Source organism: Streptopelia decaocto (assembly GCF_964273445.1).
Source record: "Streptopelia decaocto genome assembly, chromosome: 20".
Lineage (NCBI taxonomy): Eukaryota > Metazoa > Chordata > Aves > Columbiformes > Columbidae > Streptopelia > Streptopelia decaocto.
Window position 1 is genome coordinate 457,726 of NC_138675.1, and position 21,639 is coordinate 479,364.

At 57.0% G+C, this 21,639-nt stretch overlaps 1 protein-coding gene across 1 annotated transcript; it reads right to left on the reverse strand.

Moving 5' to 3' along the window:
- Positions 1–1,092: 1,092 nt before the first annotated feature.
- On the reverse strand, positions 1,093–20,063 carry LOC309448371 (antigen WC1.1-like; the record flags this gene model as incomplete). The annotated part of the gene is made up of 15 exons (XM_082069842.1): positions 1,093–1,248; positions 2,531–2,661; positions 5,595–5,654; positions 5,996–6,067; positions 9,236–9,388; positions 9,598–9,696; positions 10,124–10,219; positions 10,982–11,119; positions 11,813–12,127; positions 12,660–12,974; positions 13,283–13,597; positions 13,683–14,003; positions 14,575–14,889; positions 19,114–19,428; positions 20,009–20,063. 15 exons carry the CDS (start codon positions 20,061–20,063, stop codon positions 1,093–1,095), a joined length of 2,856 nt encoding a protein of 951 aa, XP_081925968.1.
- Between the last annotated feature and the right edge of the window lie 1,576 nt (positions 20,064–21,639).

Sequence of the window (21,639 nt, forward strand, 5' to 3'; positions counted from 1 at the left end):
ACAAAAAAACCACCAAACTCAAGTGTACTTCTGGATGAGGCTGGACCAGGTTCGGGATCAGTACCAGGGGTGCTGCAGGAGCAGGTGTCTCCCACCATGGACAGGATGGGGGGACCTGTCGACCCCCACCAGGACCCAGTTCAACAGCCCTGGGCCCGAGGGCTCAGCCCAGGGACAGCCCCACAACCAGGGTCAGAGCCGTTCCTGCTGCTGCCCTGAGGGTCACCAGCCCCAGTCAGCCCTAAGCCAGAGTGCAGGTGTCTGAGCTGGGCTGAGCTGGAAGGGGCTGGAAAACAGTTCATTGGGAGGAGCCGATGGAAGAAGGTGCCATGTGTGTGGCACCAGGGATGAAGCGACACCCTCAGTTTGGTATCTGGACCCGTGCTGGGCTTGTACATGGACTAAACCCCAGCTCAGAGCACACATTGCTGTTCCCAGCCCCAGCTGCCAAGCGCTGGTCCTGGTCTCTCCTCCCTGGTGCGGCCCGAGTGCACGATTGCCCTGCCTGCTCCTGCCTTGGGGCTTGGGGAACTCGGGTGAAAAGGAAAGACAGGCTCGCGTGGTTATGGGATCTCTTAAGTGTCCTGGGATTGCTTTGCTAATCACTCTGTAATGTTTCCTTGGCTATAAACACGATATGTGCCCAGAGAGGCAAATAAGTCCATGAACCAACTTTCCTATTAAGGTTTCTTTCTTAGAAAAACACACACTTCCATTTTCTCATTGGCAACAGACTGAAAGATGGAAGCTGAAACAGCATCTGCCTCTTGTGAAAACAGGTAACAACAGATGGTTCCACTCAGCCGATCCTTAGTTGCTTCTTCCACAGGAAAACTGTCCATGAATTTAATCTTTAGTGTACAGGCAGGGCCTTGCTGATGTTCCTGTGTAGGCAGCAGTGTGTGGATGTCAGGCTTTCTGCAGATTTTTGACTGAGTTTTCCTGTTTCTTTTAGTTAGGAAAATCTTGATGTGTACTCCTGAAGTCTCCCATATGCTGGTGGGTCAAGAGAAGGATGGGGACCTCCAGTGAGCTCAGGAAGGACCAGGCAGCATCACAGGCAAAGCAGACGGGAACTCAACTTGGTGAACATTAATGGAATTTACTGACAGGTGAAACAGGAACCTCTTCCCCATCTTTGGGTGGATCACCGTGCACCCTGAACCGATACAGGCAGGTGTAGTCCGGGTGGCCCCAGTTGCTCAGCATTTTCAGCCTGATGTAATTCACGACCCCAGGGAGCTTGTTCTGCAATGACAAGAAGAAATGAGTCGCCTTTTCCTCTCTGGCATGTGAGCACTGACAGAAGTGCCGCAGCAACGGCCTCGTTCAACAGATTCCTTCCTGCTGCCCTGCGGGGGCTTTTGACCTGTCATGGCCAAGATGTTCCCTCATTGGGCCATGAGAACAGCAAAGGAAGAAGCAGCGACCAGATGCCTCAGCAAATACACTGGAAAGTTCTCGCCTGCTTTGGGGCACAGGCTTCCACAGTCAGAAGACCCAGTGCTGGGGTCAGTATAACGTCTCATTGCCTTCTCTAGAAAGCAACGGAAACAGAATGGCCTCCCTAACACTGGTCATTTCCTGCACCAACAGAATCCTCAGGAAGCCCAGTATTTCTGGTCTTCAACTGGCAGACCAGCAGTCGTGCATCCTACCAGATGTGGCCGCTTGTGTGCACTTGGGGTCCAGACAGTCAAGCTGATTCCAGCTTCAACTGTGGCGCTTCTAAGCCCTGAAGATCAAATCCAAAATGAAAGAGAAGGCCGGCAGTCCAGGCATCCGCCACCAGGAAGTTAAAGCAGAAGAGAGGCCAGCGTGGCACACACTCAAGGACAGGGCTGCCTGTGCCCTTTGGCAGGGAAGCCTCTACCCATTCAACCGCATTTCTCCTCCTCTCCTGCAGTTCTCCTCCCTCTGTGTCCCCGTACCTTCAGCTGGAAGGTCTGACTGGGATTCAGTGACGCCAGGAAAGTGAACTGTCCCAGGAATGTTCCCTGCTCCTCGTGTTCTTCCTTGAAGCCCTACAGAAAGATGGGGTGGAGAAAACAAGAGCGTCTGGTGCACCATGGAAGACTGAACTTTAGTTGGTGAAGTACGGGGTAATTTCAGCTATGTAGTCCAAGGATGATGAGGACAAGGAAAAGACCTGAAGCTGCAGGTGGGCAGCACGCCACACTTGCCTACTCAACGAGTCCAAGCTGGCAGTCAGAAAAGGAGCAGAAACTCCCAGTGAGAGGGAGGTGACCTGAGGATCACAAATACCACTGGGGTTGGAAGCTAAAAAGGTTTAGGAGCATGCACTGTGCCAGCTCCTTTTCCCTGTGGCTCCTGGAGTAGCATCTTGCCCCAGAAGCCTCTTTTTGAGTGGTACATTGAATAAAAGAGGAATACAATGCAAAGGAAGCAACACCAAGGAGCCTGTTTCTTCTGAGAGACAGGACGAAGCTTAGGCCACCAAAATCTTTGACCCATCTTCATCCATGCTTAGAAATGCTGTGCAGCCCCCCACTCTAGAGAAGTCACTTACGTAGACAGCAAAGTCCTTTGGAGCTCCAGAGATACTTTCTCCATGGAATGCTGTCCCAGAGACATGGTCCATCGTGATGGCTCTGGGAATGACCATCATGGACAGCTTGATGAACACGTGTCCTTGACTTCCTGGGAAGGGCCAGCAGTTGCCAGGATGATTTTCTGGCTGCAAGGACAAGAAACACTCAGCAAGGAGACACAGGAGGAGAGCAGGTCCGTGCAAGAAGGAGGCAGGAGAAGAAGCTTTGAGGAGCAAAGATGGGAGAAGGCAACTCTGAGCAGCATGTGTGGTTCATTCTCCTGACCTTTGTTTTACTGCTTCTTGGTGTTCCTACCTGCAGAATCAGCTCAGGGGTCCTCATGTAATCCATTATTGTCAGGGAATATAGGAAAAACTTTGCTTTGCCAGTCCAGAGGGATGGAGAAGTCCTGTAAAGAATGACGGCAGCCCCTGGAAATTAAAACATGAGCATGATCACCAGGCAGAGTCAGGAGGAATATTACACTGTTGACTTGGAAAAGGCTTCTCAGTTGTCATCCATGTCCTACAGTGGATTCCCCTTTGTCTTGATGGCACGACCCCTCTGGAACACATAGCAAGGAGTCATCAAACTGTTGTATTTGGCTGTTGAAATAGGCAAGACTGTGAACCAGCCATTCTGTTCTTCCCATGGGGTCTTGCTCTGTCAGTGGGGGTACTTTTAGGGCACGAGGTGACCCTTGACTTCTCGCCCCTTCTCTCCTACCCCTGGGCATGTTCCAATGCCCATCTTGCCAATCTGGATACAAAGCGCTTTGGAACTGGTTTGTATGTACAATGTCACAGCACCTGCTGATTTGAGAGCATAATCAGGCATCAGGACCTGCATTTTTTCCAGCTTGTCCAGGGCTTGAGTGATGATCTCCTGAACAGCCTGGGAAGGAACACAAAGGAGAGCCTGTTAGAAGGAAAAGGAATGGGGCAAGCAGCTCCCCATGCAAGGCCAGCCAAGGCGAATGGGGACAAGGCCCATCTCAGATGGAAGGAACACCCAAATTATCTGGAAGCCTCTCATGTTTGCTCTGCTGTGATTGACGGGATCAGAAAGTGGGGGGCTGCTCACTCCAGTGCTCTGAATGCTGGAGCTGCGGGAAGGGGCTTTTCCTGTGAAGAGGCCCCAGGCCAGGCAGCACGGACAGACAAGCTTCCTGGGCATGAGATAGGATGGGCTTAACTCTGGACCTCTCAGATTATTCTTTCTTTCCAGAACTTCCTTGAGGAGGACCCAAGATGTGGATGCAGAGGAAGGTATGACTCAGACAGCTGTCATGCCTATCAGGGCTCTCTCTTCCCCATAAGGAAGTGTGGAGCAACAGGAGAAGGAAGTATGGCCATGACAGCACTTGGTCCAGCAGCACCAGCCTGTTGTGCAAGAGCTGGGGAAGAACCTGCAGGCACACAGTAATTCTGACTGGTGACACTGGGTGACCACAGGACAGCAATTACCTGGCGTGCCAGTTGCTGGCATTGTCTTTCTTTCTTCAGTGGACACTGACACTGTGTGACTGTTTCACTTCAGAAGGCTCTTCTGCCCAGTCTCATGGTCCGCCTCTTAAGAAAGAAAGTGGGACAGTTTCATGAGATGTAACTTCCTCATCAGGAACATTATACCTTCAGCCAGTTCATCTGGAGAAAGAGCCATCTGAGAAGCATGTCCCACCAAGCCAACTCCATCACATGGGAAGGATAACACACATGGGACACCGAATCCCAGGGTCCTCCAAACATGTTCTAGGCACTTTCACAAGTGGTTCTGAAGAGCCCACTGTCCCCCAAAACAAGCAGAAAACCACAGCCAAGTTTTTGGAATTGCAACTAGAAACAGAGAGAGAAACCACTCAAGGCTGAATTAAATGAAGGTACCACTCAAGGCTGCCTGAAAGATCAGTGTCCAGCCTCAAGACGAGTGTCCAGCTCCAACCCACCGCGACCCTGAGACGACACTGAGATCCTGCAGACACCCAGGAGAGCAACGGGGCTGGACCAGGCTATGAAGACTGAGCTGCTCTGATCTTACCCAGGAGATCAATCCTGCCTGAAGCCCAGTCACCTTGCCGTACCAGTGGGATGAAATCAATCACAAAGAGAAATGCTGCAGAAGCAGCATCTGCCCCTGACTTCCAACATTAGGAAAGGACAGCCAAGATTTCTTGGGACCTCATTCCTGACTGGAACTTGCCCAGCTGCCAGCTGGCCTGTGCATGAGTTGAACATGAATGCAGCACACACTGGTTCTGGATACCAGTGTCTGCACAAAGCACCTCTGGCCAGTAACGGTACAGATGGGGCAGCAGCTGCCCCTGGGACTCAGCTTGAACCACAGCTGGTAGCAGACCCTGTGCTGGACCATCTCTGTGGCTGCCAGCCCACGCCAGACGTGAAATTGAATGTCACTGCAGTGAGGCGCTGATTGCCCCCCGCCCCGCCGTCAAGTCTACAGCACATCCATACATGAATCTAAAAGCTCAGCTGCCCAAGCTACACGGTTACAGAGTGAACTACACTGACCAGGTGTCGCTTTCTCCAGGTCTTTCAGCATTTCCTTTGGAACTTGAGATATCTTCCCAGGAGCATTCTGCAGACATTTGCTGGTGGTCGCAGTGGCCCCACACCAGGCCTGGAGCTGTCACGAGAAAGGACTCCCTGGAGCTCCTCCAGCTCTAAACTCAACCCCAGCGTGCCTCTGGCTTGGCAGTGGCACTGGGAGCAGCGCAGGATGAAGCAGCTGGCAAAGAGCTTCACAAAGCAGAGCCACCCGTGGCACACTCCTCAAGGAGCGGATGAGCAAATATGGGGCCTCTCAGGGCCTTCTGAGCAGGAGGCCTCACACACACACACAATGAAACCCACACTGGAGCGGGAGCATGTAGCACCAGAGGAAAAAGTGATCATTCACAACTCTTGTAGAGAAGAGCCTGCTGGCCACTGTGAGGGGGAACTATCCCAACAAAATGTTAACAAATAACAAACCAAATGTTAACAAATGCAAAAGGTCAGTAACAAATGAAGACTGAACACTTACCTCTGGGATTCTCCTCATGCTCAGGAACAAGATTCCACCAAGTGGCTTCATCACCATGAACTGCAGGAACCAAACAGGGAATCAAACACAGGCAAGGAGTTTCCAGGGCACGTTGTGATCTACTTCTCAGTCACCTGCAGTGACTGGAAGGGGGTGGGGTAATGACACAGGACACATACAAAGGTGTAGCTTCCCACAGATAAAAGGAACATGGGTGACCTTTTTGCCAAGACCTAGCAGCTCTTTTGGTAAAGGAATATTCATGACTTATCTGCGCAACACCCCTAAGGCACAAAAAGCTCTTGGAAGTCCTTAAGATGATGTTTGGTAAAACTGCACATGAATAACCTATTAAAAGATAAGTGTTTATTCCCTCAAGCCGAAAGACAGTGACAACTTACCTCTGAGGTGCACCAAAGGCTCATAACCAGGATACAGCCGAGAAGCTCGATAAGCGCTGACAATGCCATACCCTGGAATCAAACACAGAGAAGTTTCAACACTCACAGAGGAAAGAAGAATCTGGAGCAAAAAGCAATCGTCCACGCTTCTCATGGACAAGACCCTGTGAAAGGCTGCACCACCGCTAGCCCTGCATGTTCCTGCAGGTTGGAGACCTGCAGTTCATCCAAGGGGAGCAGGGCTGCAGGATGAGAGCAGAAACGTTCCTGTTTTCCCATTCCCAGGACACTTCCTGAACATGCCCCTCCGGATATCGCCGAGGCTGGAAGCCAGGATACAGCCGGCGAGTCTGATTCCGATGACAACACCTGCGAAGCAGAACTAGTGGGCCAGAGCATGGGAGAGATGCAGCCTCCTCCTGCCCCATTGCCCTGCGGAGATGTTGAAGGGGCAGCTCCCTGCAGTGCAGCCTCAGGAAGTGCATGGGCATCTGCAGCACACTAGGAATCCTTTCTGGCTGCATTGACATATGTGGTGTGAGGGTGCTGGTCCAGCTCAGGTGTCCTTTGAGACCAGAGCCACGCTTCCATGGTGGCTTTCCAGGGATAAGGGTCTGAAACTGTCCTGTCTCCAGGTGGAGAACCCATACCACTTGGGAAGCACCTCCCTGTGCCAGCAGGTAGGGGTGTCTGAGCTGGACAGGCCTGGGCAGGGCTGTGGGACTCCCAGCAGGAGGAAAGACATTTCTTGCCCTTACCATGTCTCTGAGTCCTTTTCCTTCCACCGTCACCACCGGCTTGAGCAGAGCAGGGAACCTGGAGATGCTGAGGTCAGACACCAGCCCTGCAAAGGTAACACCGGTGCCCACCTCGTGTTCCTGGGGTGCTTGGTGTCCCATGCTGATGGGTCTGGGGAGGCACAGGCCTGTCCACAGCCATGCACAGGCACTGAGGACCAGGAGATGCCTCAGCTGCTCCCCTGGCAAAAACACCCACAACCAAAATGGGGTGTGAGACACGGGCTTTTACTGCAGGGTGCCCAGCACTTGTGAACAGTGAACCCAGACTCAGGGAAGTAAGGTGGGTCTCCTGGGGGCTTTCCAAAGCTGTGCTCTACTTGGAGTGGGACAGCAGTGCTGAGGGTTGAGGTCTCATCATGTCCATCCTCAGGTAGGTCCTTGGGAGCAGCAGGAGGAACCACAGATCTGGCGCGTGGTCATGATCCTGCTTTGTTGCAGAGAACAGACCCAGCCCACAAAACCAGATTGTTCAAGTCCCAAAATGCCAGGTAACGGGCTCTTTCTGCTCGGGTGTGCTGCCCCTCATGCACACTGAGAACCTGTGACTCATCTCCCCAAGGAGGAGGAGGCAAACCTCTGCCAGGTGCCCAAGTAAGGGAGGAATTTTACAGCTGTGGGAGGGCAGAGCTGCCAGCAAGGTGGCATGGGAGAGGCACTGGGCTCTTCTTCCCAGTCCCCACTTGGGGCACACTGAGTTTGTAGGTCAGTGTTCCTACTGCCCATAGGCCCCCACCAGCCTGTGTTCAGAAGATAATGCTCTCCCCTTCTTCTTTGCTTCACGTTTATACTTTATTTCTCTGAGATGCAGGACTGGAGCTTGCCCCAGTGGGAGTTTTCCAGGGGACTGAGGCTGTTTGCAGTACACATGCATATCACCAATCACCATGGGGGTCTTGCACTGGGAATGCAGCTCTCCCATGGGGGCTGGCAGCAGGAAGGCCCCAGGGTGCTTGGTAGAGGCATGTGTGAGCCTGGGCTCCCCCATTGTCCCCCCAGGCTCACCCCATGGGTGGAGGAGCTCCCAGCAGGGAACAGGGCAATGCTGAAGTGGGAGAGGATGTTTGTCACGGCCATCTCCTCACATCTTCTACTCTAGGGTCAGACTCTGTTGTTTGCAGCAGTACTGGAGGTGAGCAGGAGGAGGGGGTCCCAGGGCTGCTGTGGGGCCTTACAGCCCCTACTCAGGAAGAAAGCAGCTCTGTGGCTGTGACAAGGATGCTCGTGGTCTGTGATGGCCCAAGGCTGCAGGAGCAGCCCATGGAGACTGAGGCCCTGGCAGAGCCAGAGGAGAGGGTATCCCAGCCCTGTGTCCCAGAAAGTGGCTCTGCACCCCATGCTGGGGCACTGGGGAGCAGAGCTGCCTCCTGACCATTGTGGGAAGAGGTTTGTGGGCCGTGATCACCTCTGGGGTCATCTGGAGTTTAAGGGAACTGTGACCACCTTACAGTTCACTCCCATGGGGTCACAGCCCAAGACTCACCCTCACACCGCAGCTCTGTCACGGTCACTGCACCGTGGCACCAGCATGGCCCAGGCAGGATGTGGGGGAAAGAGTAGCTGGGAGATCTTGGAGTCAAGAAATGGGCACTGAGGTGCATCATGGGACCTATTAGAGAGACATTTTGACTAGAAACTGCCTATGGCAAGCAGGATGGAGACATCTGTATCAGCAGAATTATTCACCAGGGACTATGGGCTCTGGCAGCCCCACAGCCTAACCCCAAGCCTGCCATCACTGAGACATGCCCGTTCCCCACCACTATGTCTGAGTTCTCTGCTCCTCCTAATCAAACTCAGGAAGATTTCATGACGCTTGGGCAGACATGGACTGGCTCTGGGTCAAAGGCTCCTGAGATTTTTAATAAAAACAAATACAATGTATAGGGTAAAAGTGGAAAAAAGATCAAGGAAAATCTGGGCTGTTTCTGCTGACCATGGGCAAAGGTAGATGGTTCCCTGGCGATCATGGGTCTCCCAGCTGCACAGACCTCTCCTCCCTCCTGGCTGCACCCAGCTGCACAACAGGGATGGGCTCTCCAGGCCAGGGGCTCAGGGATTGCTGTGCACCCAGCTCTGTTGCAGCTCTGTCCTCATGAGGATGTGCCAGAGAGTCCTCTTCAACATCATCATAGCCCATGCTCTCCAGGGTCAGGGACGAGGTGTCTCCTTCAGCTCCAGGGACCTCAGCATTTCTCTGGGAGCACAGGCTGCCCCCTACAAGCAGCAAGGCAGGACATTGCAGTTTGTCCCATGGGGTCTGTGCATCACCTTTCTCCCTGCTCCTCACCATATTCAGCTCCTTCTCTCACCCTTCAGTCCCTCCACTGAGAACTCCAGGGGCAGGTTCCCCCTTCCCAGGAGTTTTAGGTCTCAGCACAGCAGCAACTATGGTGGCAGGGATGGCACCCCAGAAACCAGCAGCGCTAAATTTCTCTCTTACCTCTGGGTGCATCCCCGGGTCCTGCTCCCTCCTCTGGCACCCTGGGCATTTCCCAAGCTCCCTGCCTAGGGGCAACGTCCTCCCCAGGGTCAGAAACCTCCCTGGCATCATCATAGCCAGCTTCTGGGTCATCCCCGGGCAGAACAATAACATCTGAAAGGAGAAGGGGAGCTGATGACAGTGAGAAGATACATCCTGCAGAACAGAGAACAAGAGAATGCACAGGGACACAGGACTGAGACACCGGTGTTGGCAGCACCACAAGAGACGCTCAAGTGCTCCCCATCTCTGACAATGACACTTAGTGACACCTCTATCCATCTCCTGTCTCCAGGGAGATCAGCCCCTTCCTCCTCCATTACCTGGTGCTGATCCCAGACCATGCTCCTCCTCATGGTGCCCAGAGTAGAGCTGCAGCTGGGTCAGGGACTGCTGTGAAAGGGACTGCTCTGAAGAGGAGCCTGGAGAGATATGCAGCGGGTGTTACGGAGCAAGCCCACTGATCTGCCTTGTGGTCAGCATTGCTGGGGAAGGGGGACCCACAGAGCTGGGGCTGCATGGGGAGGAGCTCTTGGAATTCACCCTGCTTCCCCGGGACAAGCCCTGTCTCAGAGGTGCTCCCAGAGCTACCCCAGCACCACTCTTCCCTCACTCCTCAGGTATCACGTGGGGTTCGGGGGCAGGAAGAGAGGGGCTGTCCAGCTGTGATGGGCAAAGCTGGTTGGGAAGAAGCTCCTTTCCCAAGCCCAGGACTTGGGTGCTCTGCCCACAGACCACACAGCCCCAGCACCACAGGGATCATGGCTGAAGGCATCAGGGGATCAGCCCTGGGTTGGGGCCAGGGCAAAGGGTCCTGCAGATGTGCCTCCAGGAAGGACCCACACCCACCTGAGCGACCAAACCTCTTCTGCTTCTCCCACACTGGGCTGTAACTGATCTCCTCATACACAGCCTCGGGGAAGAGCTCTTTGGCTTTCCTGGAGCCTGGGGACAGAAACAGGGCTGGCACAGGGACAGACAGAGGGGCAATGAGACCCCACTGTGCTCCCCTAAACCCATTCCTTGGCCCATCCCAGGACTGCTCCAACAGCACAGCCGCACTGTGCTGTCCCAGAATGGCTGCCATATCCCCAGTGGGGGCCACATTGCTGTGGAGATTACCTGGGACAGCATCACCCTTGCATCATCCCTTCAGAGACAACACTCATGCCCCTCTGGCCCCTGGGTCATGTCCCCCATGTCTGACCCCAGAGCAGCTCCCATGTTTTCTCTCCACCTGGAACTGACCCCTGTCTGTCCCATGAGCCCACAGCATGGCCTCTGCCCTGCAGGGGTTGGGTAGGGCTGGGCAGAGGGTCAGTCGGGGGGTCTGACATGGAGATGGACCCTGCTGCCCTGTGCTCCTCCCGTCTTCTCCCTTGCCCCAGAGCTCCCTCCATTACTACCCAGAGCACTGCCAGTCTTGGCCGTCTCCCCAAAGCTAACATTTCCCCCAGTCTAACATCTCTCCCAGGCTAACATCTACCCCTGTCCTGCTCTGCCATTTCTCTCCTTGCCCCATCTCTTGCTCCCATCACCTCTGGGCTCTCTCCACCCCTTGCTGCTGGTGCCCAGACTGTCAATGAGGAGGTGTGTGGGACAAGTGGCAGCACACAGTCTCATCCCCTCAACTCTGCCTGTGCCCCTACTGGCACCCACAGCCCTTCCAGGAGGCATCACTCCTGGGACTTCTGTGGAAGGACCCACCTCTGTGCCCAGCCCTGGCACTGAGCACTTGCCCGGCCAGAATGGCCAGGAGCAGGCAGAGAAGGGCCCCCAGGATGATGCAGATGATGACGGGCACTGAGACTCTCCCGCTGGCAGCGGGACGGCCCCGAGGGGGATCTGCATGGGCAAGAACATGGAAGGGGCAGCTTCAGTCCTGACCCCCATCTCACAAGAGGGGCGTAATGGAGAAGCTTTAACCCTGCTGAGGGAATTACAACCCTCCCCAGCCTCCTCAATACCACCCCAGTGCCTCCTTCTGGGAGTTTCACACTCCAGCAAGGAGCCTCTTCCATCTACCTGTGGGTCAGGGCCTGGCGCCAGGGATACCCAGCTCTGGGGGGAGGACAAGTTACCTGCTCGAGGTGGGGATGCTGCTGTCCTGGGTGTAGCTGCAGAGGAGGAAAAGGAGAGCTTGGCTGAGAGGGTGGGAGTGCGCGTACCAGGGACCCTCCTCTCCAACACACCATATGTGTGTCTGTAGGTGTCCCTGATACATCCCACCCAAATTTCCCCTCCTGTAGTGCTATAAAGGGAGGCCAGGACAGGGCCCAGGGCCTCTGCTCTGGGTGGCAGGCAGGATGGCACAGGCAGCCCAGGGGATGGTCCTGGAGCTGCAGGGCCCCACGGGCAGTGGCCCAAGGACACCCAGTTCCACCAAGGCTGCACCGAGCTCGGCACCAGGCTGCCACAGGAACCACAGGAACATTCTTGGTCTCGGCAGGTCAAGGGCCGTGCCAGGACCAAGCGGGTGAAAGGCCTTCCCCAGCTCCCTTCCAATACCCAAGCAAGGGGTCCCAGCCCCCCGCTCACCTGAGCAGCGCACAGCAGCATCTTCCTTATGCCGGCAAGCATGTCCGTCCCCGGGCCGGGCCCAGCAGTCCTGCAGAGACGACTCCGTCCCCCGGCACTCCACCCGCTCCAGCCAGATGGGGCCTTGGCCCACCCCAAAAGCAGCCTCATGCAGGGCAGACACCGCGGGGCCACAGCCCAGCTGCCTGCACGCCACCTGGGCATCCTGCATGTCCCAGGAGTCATCGCACACTGTCCCCCAGGAGCCGCGATGCCAGAGCTCCACTCTGCCCGAGCACCCGTCCTCGCCTCCCACGACACGGATCTTCTCCCTGTCTGGACAAGGCAAAAAGCTCCCATGGCACTCAGACAGCAGAGCCCTGCCAGGCAAGAGGAGCACACGGAGGAGCAGCTCCCTACCTGTGCAGCTGCTGGAGTTGGGGCATGGGGTCAAAGGCTCTGGAGGCATTTCTGGGCGTCCTCCTGAAGAAGGAAACACTGTGGTGAATGAGTTGCCTCAGGCGATTGTGCAGAAGAGAGCAGAGCTGAGTTCTGCTTGTGCCTCTGTGTCCTGTCTTGGTCACAGAGCAGCAGGAGGGTGCCCATGGAGGGGAGGTTCCTCTGAAGTCTATCTGGTCTCTTCTGAGACCTCTCCAGGAGATGTCTCTGCCTCCCCTGGGAACTGCTGGGTGACAACTGTTGCTGGACATGTGGGGCTCTGAGAGCTGTGGTCACATTTGTGCCACGGGCAGCAGAGGAGTCTGACATGGAAAGGAAAAGCCCCTCCAAGCTCTTTCTCTGAATTTGGCTGTGCCCAGAGGGGAGCAGAACCTGGGGTGACACCAGCGCCCAAGTGGCTCAGAGTTACCATTGCAGGTGATGTGGGTCTCTTCTTGCAGGTTATCACATGACTGTGGGTCCCAGGGAGCAGAGGGACACTGCCAGAAGGAGCTGGTTCCCTTCTCACACTTCACATAATCCAGCCAGGCAGGGCCAGACACCCTGCCATAGGGCAGGCCTGCTTCCAGGGATCCTCCATCCCCGCAGCCCAGCTCCTTGCACACCAGCGACACCGTGTCAAGAGTCATTGAGCTGGAGCAAACGCTCCCCCATGTCCCATTGTAGAAAACCTGGAGGCGCCCGGAGCAGCCGTCACTGTTCTCCAGCCTCAAGGCCACAAACTCTGGAAGGAAAGAGGCAGCAAGAGGAACAGGCTGGTGTGGGGCTGTGGGAGCCAGGACACCCCTGCGCTCCCCAGGCCCCCAGCCAGGCAGGGCAGGGCCAGCAAGTCCCCCTTGCACCCAGGGCAGAGAGAAGTCCCTGATGGACACAGCCCCTGCTCTCCCCGCTCACCCTGGGGGACACTGAGCTCCCCAGGGACCCCGCTGAACTGAGGGTACCCGTGCATGGGTGTCCATAGGCCGGGCTCAGCCAGGGACAGCCTTGGCCATGCCTCCTGGGCACCATCCCGGCACAGCTCCCAGCACAGACCTGAGCAGATGACACCCGCGTCCTCTTTGTGCCTGCAGTCATGCTGCCCCCAGGGCCTGGCAGCGCAGTCCCAGAGAGCAGCTTCAGCCCCGGAGCAGTTCACACCGTCCAGCCAGATCTGCCCGGAGCCTTCCCCGAAGCGAGCGGAGCCGGCCGCCTCCACTGCCCCTCCGCAGCCCAGCTGGTGGCACACAACAGTAGCATCAGACAGGTCCCAGCCATCGTCACAGACGGTCCCCCAGCTGCCCTGGTAGTAGATCTCCACTCTTCCTGCACAGCGCCTGGGCTGGTTCACCAGCCGGACCCGCCGGCTCCCTGCAGTGGCAAGAAACCCCAGTTGTTGTAAGGGGGTGGCTGCTCCCCCACCTCATCATCTGGGGACCCGTGCAGCGCTGCTCACCCCAGCAAATGACTCCCACGTCCTCCACAACCGCTCCCAGCGGGGCACTCCCGGGCAGGGAGGTGTTGCAGAGGGTCAGGCTGGCCTCGTGCCCTGCGCACCGGACCCCTCGCAGCCCCACGGGGCCTGTCCCTCGCTCAGGCTTTGGGGGGTTGTAGGCTTTTTCTGCCTCTCCACACCGCAGCTGCCGGCACACCACGCTGGCCTCCTGCTCGTCCCACTGGTCGTCCAGGACTCTGGCCCATGTCCCGCGCCGGAAGATCTCCACTCGCCCGTCGCACCGGCTCCCGCCGCCCACCAGCCGCAGGGACGCAGAGTCGGCTGGGCCTGGGGAGAGCAGAGGAGCCACAGCCATCAGTGGCACCGGGCAGCACAGCAGCCTTCAGGGAGGAGGGCAAGGGGGGGTTGTCCGACCAAACAGGACAAGATTGAGCCCTTTGCTGACAAGAAGTGAGGGCAAAGCCCAGACCCTTTCTGCAGCTCACACCCAGGTCTGCTGCTGCTGGGGGCACCTGGGCAGCTCCTGCCTGGGTGGTGGGATGAGGCTCTGCAGGGCTCTCTGTGGGGATGGGATGCGGTTGTCTGCAGCTGCAGGGATGGAGAAGAGAGCTGCAGCCCTGTTCTGGGCTCATCCCACAGAGCCCAGGCCTGGCAGTGGTGCTGCAGCCCAAGCCACTGCCCTGGGGCAGACGCCTGCCTCTGTTCACACCTCAGCTCTCCCAGAGCAGCGTGGTCAGTCTGAGCAGGGAAGGCCCTCCACGCCACTCCTGGGGAAGCCAGGGCTCCTCCAGGGAGAAATTCAGCCTGGTGCTGCCATGAGACTGCTGCTTTGGGTGGCCATGTCTCACAAAAAGGGAAAATGGAGCTAATGCACCATTTTCCCAGCACTCACCTGAGCAAATGACAGCAGCAGCATTGCCGTGAGAGCATGGTGAGGCCCCCAAGGTTACCACTGGGCACTGTCCCAGGTGGGCTTCAGTCCCATCGCAGTGAAAGGATTCTCTCCAGACAAGGCCAGTGTCTCTCCCAGAATGCTCTCCTCCAGGAACGGACTCAGCAAACCCACAGTTGAGCTGACGACACAGAACGTGGGCATCCAAGAGATCCCAGCGGGAGGCACAGAGGGTCCCCCAGGTCCCCAGAACCTGGACCTCCACCCTCCCTGCACACGCTGTGCTGCCGTTCACCAGCCTGAACCCTGTGTACTCTGGGGACAGAGGAGGAGAGAGGGTGGGTTGGTGCTTTTGCACTCTTGGTAGCTGGCAGAGAGCCCAGAAGGACATAATTGTCTTTCTTCTGGTTCTTCACACTTTCCATGCTGCAGATGGTTCCATGATCCCTCCTGCCCTAACTCCTGGCCACATGGTCCTTTCTCTGTTCCCCAGCCACAGTGTTCAACACCCCACCCTGAGTCCTTACGTGTGCAGGTGACAGCAGCGCTGTTCATCTGGGGGCAGGCCTGGTCCCTGGGGGACCCCTTGGGGCAGGAGGACAGGAGGGACTCATTCCCCACACACTGCAGCTCTCCATCCCACATGGGACCAGCCCCTTCTCCAAAGTGACCTCCTCCAGCCATAGGCAGGGCCACGCCGCACTGCAGCTCCCTGCAGACCACGTCAGCGGCTTTGGGGCCAAAGTGTGAATCACAAAGAGTTTTCCACTGGTCCTCGTCACGGATCTCCACACGTCCTGAGCAGCGGTTCTTCCCGCCCACCAGACGGACAAATCCTGGGAAAAAAAAAAAAAAGAATAAAAGCAACAAAAGAACTGGGAGTTCCCAGAGCTGTCAGGCAGTTATGTGCCCACATCCCGCATCACCTCCAAGCATGCTGTGGTCAAACTGCCCATTGCACATCCCAGAGGAAGCTGTTGGGGAGTGCTGGTGACACAAACACTTCCAAGACCCCTGCACCCCTTCCCTACACCATCTGAGCTCTCAAGGTATGTGTCTGCCGCACACTCAGCCACAGGTACTGCTCAGGCAAAGTGCTCCCACACAAGGTTCTCTGCGCTGCCTGGCACTGTCCACCCAGCACTGCAGCAGTGCGAGCAGTTGGGGTCCAGGAGAACTGGCCCAGGTGATGACAACTGATGCAGCCTGCTCAGCCCCTGCACACCCTGGGGCCAGGCAGGACCATCATCACCTCGGTGCAACCAGTAGCACACTCTGATCCCATGGCGTTCCTGGGGTGTTGAGAGGTTCCTTTTAGGTGGGGGAAGTCCCAGAGCACAGAAATGGAGCAGCTGTTATCACAGCTGGTGCCTGCCCAGACCCCTCCCATGCCTGCTCGAGTGGGGTGTTCTCAGCCAGGGCCATCGTGCTCTGTCTGCCCAGAGGTGCACAGGTCCCAGACCAATGGCCAGGCAGGGGGGCAGGACACCTGCATGTGTCCTCACACTGCCTCAGAGGGTGACAGCAGGCAGAGATGAGAGTAAGTGCTGGCAAAGACCCTGTTTAATGGATCAGTGTGAGGAGCTGCGGGCAGGCAGGAGGGGCTGGTCAGCACCATCTGCATGGCGTCCTGTCCTTGCAGCGCTCACACAGCTTTCCCCAGGGACATCCCAGTTCCAGCCTGTGCATGTGGTGATGCAGGAGAAGCAGACAGAATCAAGCAGCTGCCAAGCACCTTAAGCCTCATGGTGCAGGACCACACAGCTGAACCCTGGGGATGGGCAGTGAGAGGCTGTTTGCTGCCGGCTCCACTTCCTAGGGCCCAGCACTCGTGCTCTCTGAAAAGTCCCTCCAGGGCCGTCAAGGTACATATGTCTCTGAGGGGGAACAACCCAGCGTGACCAGACAGCTCATTCTCTTCCTCCAAGGTGTGGGGTACTGGGCAAGTCCCCTCGTGGTATTTCGAGCATGGGGATCCTCAGTCTTGTTGGCTCAGAACTGGAAGAATGGGTGGGGACTAATGGAGATCAGTGGACACCCCAGGGCAAGGATGGAGGATTCAGGTGCAGCCCAAGACACTGAGGCAGAGCTAAGACACTGAGGCAGGGTTAATTCACCCTGGGGTAGGCACCCTCTGGGCTTTCCCCAGGGACTGGGGACATGAGCAATGACAATACAACTAAGCAGTTCGACTAGCATCAGTGGGACCTGCTCTGGCTTATGCTTATTGCTCTCTAATGGCACAGCCAGGTCCCTTCCCCCATCCCAGCCCCAAAGCAGGGAACAGGCTGACCCCTTACCTGAACACATCACTGCAGTGTCGTAAATGTGATCACAGCTATAGTTACCCAATCCTCCAAGTGCGCAGTCAGACAAGGCAGATTCGGTGCCATTACAGTCAACACCATCAATCCAAATGGGGCCAGATCCTGGCCCAAAATAGCCATCCTGGTCAACTCCAACAGCAGATCCACAGCCCAGTTGCTTACAAACCACTGCAGCATCTTCCATGCCCCAGTTGTCATCGCACACGGTTCCCCACTGTCCCAGGCCTTTCACCTCCACTCTCCCAGCACAGTGCCCGCCACCATCCGCCAGCCTCAATTCCACAGCACCTTCGAAAACTGACACAGCAGCAGTCAGAACAGCATCAAGCCCTAGCACTGTGGGTGTCAGGGTGGGAGCCCACCCACCCCCAGTCTGTCTCCAGGGTGGTACAGAGGTCCCTTCTGTCCACATGAGCTGTGCAATGGCTGGGGGTGACCAGCTGCAGCACCGCTGGGTCATTTGTGGCCCCACAGCCTTCAGCACTTCCTTCTACCCTAACAGCCCCTTCGACTGGCCCCTGGCCCAGGCCCACCTAGAGCACCCACTCCTCCCCAGCCAGAACCCTGGGAAGAGGCCTGTATGGGTTTCCCAAGCACACACTGATGCTTGTCGCCAGGACCCCCAGCTCCCCTGGGACACAGTTTGCCCTGGGCACCTCACAGCTCATCATCTCAGGCCTTTGTGTATCTCCCATATAGCAACATGATGATCCCAGAGAGCCCTCCCAGCCCATGATCCCACTGGGGCATCAGCCCAGCCACATCCTTGTAAATCATCCCCCAGGAAAGTCACCCCTCTGCCAGCCTGTGGGAAGTGATGCTCCAGTTCCCTTATCTCCACAAGCACAAACCATCCCCTGCTCAGGTTGGGGCTCACCCCAGTGTTCAACACCCCACCCTGAGTCCTTACGTGTGCAGGTGACAGCAGCGCTGTTCATCTGGGTGCAGGCCTGGTCCCTGGGGGACCCCTTGGGGCAGGAGGACAGGAGGGACTCATTCCCCACACACTGCAGCTCTCCATCCCACATGGGACCAGCCCCTTCTCCAAAGTGACCTCCTCCAGCCGTAGGCAGGGCCACGCCGCACCGCAGCTCCCTGCAGACCACGTCAGCGGCTTTGGGGCCAAAGTGTGAATCACAAACAGTTTTCCACTGGTCCTCGTCATGGATCTCTACACGTCCTGAGCAGCGGCTCTTCCCGCCCACCAGACGGACAAATCCTGGGAAAAAAAAAAAAAAAAAAAAAAAAAAAGAATAAAAGCAACAAAAGAACTGGGAGTTCCCAGAGCTGTCAGGCAGTTATGTGCCCACATCCCGCATCACCTCCAAGCATGCTGTGGCCAATCTGCCCATTGCACATCCCAGAGGAAGCTGTTGGGGAGTGCTGGTGACACAAACACTTCCAAGACCCCTGCACCCCTTCCCTACACCATCTGAGCTCTCAAGGTATGTGTCTGCCGCACACTCAGCCACAGGTACTGCTCAGGCAAAGTGCTCCCACACAAGGTTCTCTGCGCTGCCTGGCACTGTCCACCCAGCACTGCAGCAGTGCGAGCAGTTGGGGTCCAGGAGAACTGGCCCAGGTGATGACAACTGATGCAGCCTGCTCAGCCCCTGCACACCCTGGGGCCAGGCAGGACCATCATCACCTCGGTGCAACCAGTAGCACACTCTGATCCCATGGCGTTCCTGGGGTGTTGAGAGGTTCCTTTTAGGCGGGGGAAGTCCCAGAGCACAGAAATGGAGCAGCTGTTATCACAGCTGGTGCCTGCCCAGACCCCTCCCATGCCTGCTTGTGTGGGGTGTTCTCAGCCAGGGACATCATGCTCTGTCTGCCCAGAGGTGCACAGGTCCCAGACCAATGGCCAGGCAGGGGGGCAGGACACCTGCATGTGTCCTCACACTGCCTCAGAGGGTGACAGCAGGCAGAGATGAGTGTCAGTAAGTGCTGGCAAAGACCCTGTTTAATGGAGCAGTATGAGGAGCTGCGGGCAGACAGGAGGGGCTGGTCAGCACCATCTGCATGGCGTCCTGTCCTTGCAGCGCTCACACAGCTTTCCCCAGGGATCGGTTACACCAGCAGTTATAGTCCCAGCTCACAGTGTGGTTGGTCACACTGGGCCCTGCTCCAGCATATTCATCACTCCCTGAGAGCACAGCCCGGTCTTTTCCCCCATCACAGTCCCAAAGTGGGGAATATGCTGACCCCTTACCTGAACATGTCACTCCAGCATCCTCACCATGATGACAATTATGATCTCCCCATCCTTTGTGTTTGCAGTCAGACAAGGTAGATTCGGTGCCACTACAGCCGACATCATCCATCCAAATGCGGCCAGATCCTGGCCCAAATTTGCCAAGCAAGTGAGCTCCAACAGGAGACCCACAGCCCAGCTGCTTACAAACCACTGCAGCATCGTTCATGCCCCAGTAGTCATCACACACGGTCCCCCACTGTGTCTGGTGTTTCACCTCCACTCTCCCAGCACAGCGCCTGCCACCGTCCGCCAGCCTCACCTCCAGGGCACCTTCAAACACCAACACGGGGTGAGTCAGGAGAGCACCGAGCCCCAGTACTGGAGGTCTGGGGGAACCTCCTGCCTGGGCCAAGTCTGTCCCCAGTGCAGTGTGAGGGTCCCTTTTGTCCCCACAGCTCTGCAAGGCTGGGGTGCCAGATCCAGCACTGCTGGGTCATTCTCCACCCCACCACACGAAGCACCTCTTCCCACCCCAACAGCCGCCTGCCCGGCACCCAAGCCCACCCGCACACTGCCCAGCTCTGCACTGGACACCCACTCCTCTGCAGCCTAGCACACCCGCAACAGCCCCGTGTACCCAGGCCAGCAGCTTCCCATGCAAACTGCATGCCCTGACACCATCCAAACCCACCCAGGGCTTTCTCTGTTCCCACTGAGACCATCTAGAGGATCCTCCCACCCACATCCCCTCCTCTGCCCTGTCACCAGCCCAGCCCCTGCACTGAGCCAGGCCCCTCACAAAGGACATCTCTCTACTGAATGTCCCTGTCCTCTTCTCTCTGTGGGGCACAAACTACCCTCGTGGGGTCAAGTCTCCCCTGGCACAAGGAGTGGTGAGCAGCACACAAACCTTCTGGGGCACCCCAGAGGTTGGCAGTGCCCAGGGTATCTCTGAGTGCTGCCATCGCCAGTGAGGCCTGCTCCAGAGGCAGAGTGTTGGGGAATAGGGGCTCCAAAAAGGGTACCCCAGGACAGGGGGTCTTTCAATCCAGCAGGGCACAGACTGCCGTAAACACTGGAGCCCTTGAAAAGGAGATACTCTCTCCCACCCAGATGGGCACAGAGAAAGGCACGGATTCCACGGATTTGAGTACCTTCTGTCCCTTGTCTCAGTAATGCCTGCAAAGAAACCCCATTCCCAGACAGATCCTCATGACCACGCTTGTACCCACTGGCCCTGGGTGGTGGGACAAAGGAGTCAACACTTACCCTGGCACAGCTGTACCCAGAAGAGCAGCCACAGTGTCTGAGGGGACAGGAGTCTCTCTGTGCCCATCCTGAGCCTCCTGCCCTGATGGCACATCCCTCTGTGCCGTGCTCCCTGCCACAGCTCCAGGGACTCGTGGGAACAATGATGATGGGAGGGCAATATATGTCTGTAGATGCCAGCCCAGCTACAGGAGGAGCCAATCGAAGCAGCGACACCTTTTTAGACATTATCGGGAGCTATCTCCCCTCCGACACAGCCCAGTCCTCCAATGAACTTCTCCAGCACCATTTATGACCATATATGAGGGACGGCTCCGCTGCAGGTGTCACATCACTGTGGTGGTGGAGCATCACAGGACAGGACCAGCTGTATTGGGGGAAACAGATTTTTCACTCCTTGAGCACTGCGGAATGGACCAGGAACACTGAGCATGTCCTGTGACAGGCACATCCAAGAGCCCAACGTGTGAGTGTCCAACCATTCTTGTGCCATAAGACCCAGGGGCTGGGACTGCACCGGGGCTGTGTCAGGAAGGGAAGGAAACAGCCCCTGTCCCTGCGACAGAGCCCACTATGCTGGGAGCAGCAGCTGGGAAAGGGCCTTAGCCCAGGGCAGAGCCCCATCCCAGGAGCGCTGTCTCACCCACCGCTCCATGGAGAGCCCGCGGAAGGTCCCTCACAGGAGCTGGAGCTGGGACATGTCCCTGTCCTGGCAGCAGACGTGCAGCCCAGAGGCTCAGACGTGTCCCTGACTGTCAGCGTGTCACCGAGGGGCCGTTATTCCCCACGGGTGGATCAGAGCTGCAGCCTGCAGGTGCACAAACCACAGCCCCTGCGCTCCCCCCGCGGCACCCGGGCAGGAAGTCTGTGGTTTCCTCCTGGCGCCGTGCCCGGCACATCCCTGTGGTGCCCCCGAGACACCCCCAGCCCAACGGCTGCACCCAGGGCTGCAGGGGCTGCTCCTTCGGCCTCGCAGACACGGGGCCAGGCAGCTCCTGTACCTCCTGGGGACCCTGTGACAGCACACGGACGGTCTGCACTGAGCTCCATGGCAGACAGAGGTAGAAGGCAATGTGGGGTAGGAGGATGCTGGGAGTTCACGGAAGGAGAAATCTTCACAGTCCTTGACACAGTAAGTCTCTGGCTATGAGGCAATGCAGCTGCAGTTCCTGGAGGGATCTCCTGAAGCTGGCACATCCTGCAGGAGACAGGATCTGGCAGGATGGTATTCTCAGTTTCTTGGCTGTGGAGGAGGATGGACAGAGCCCTCCT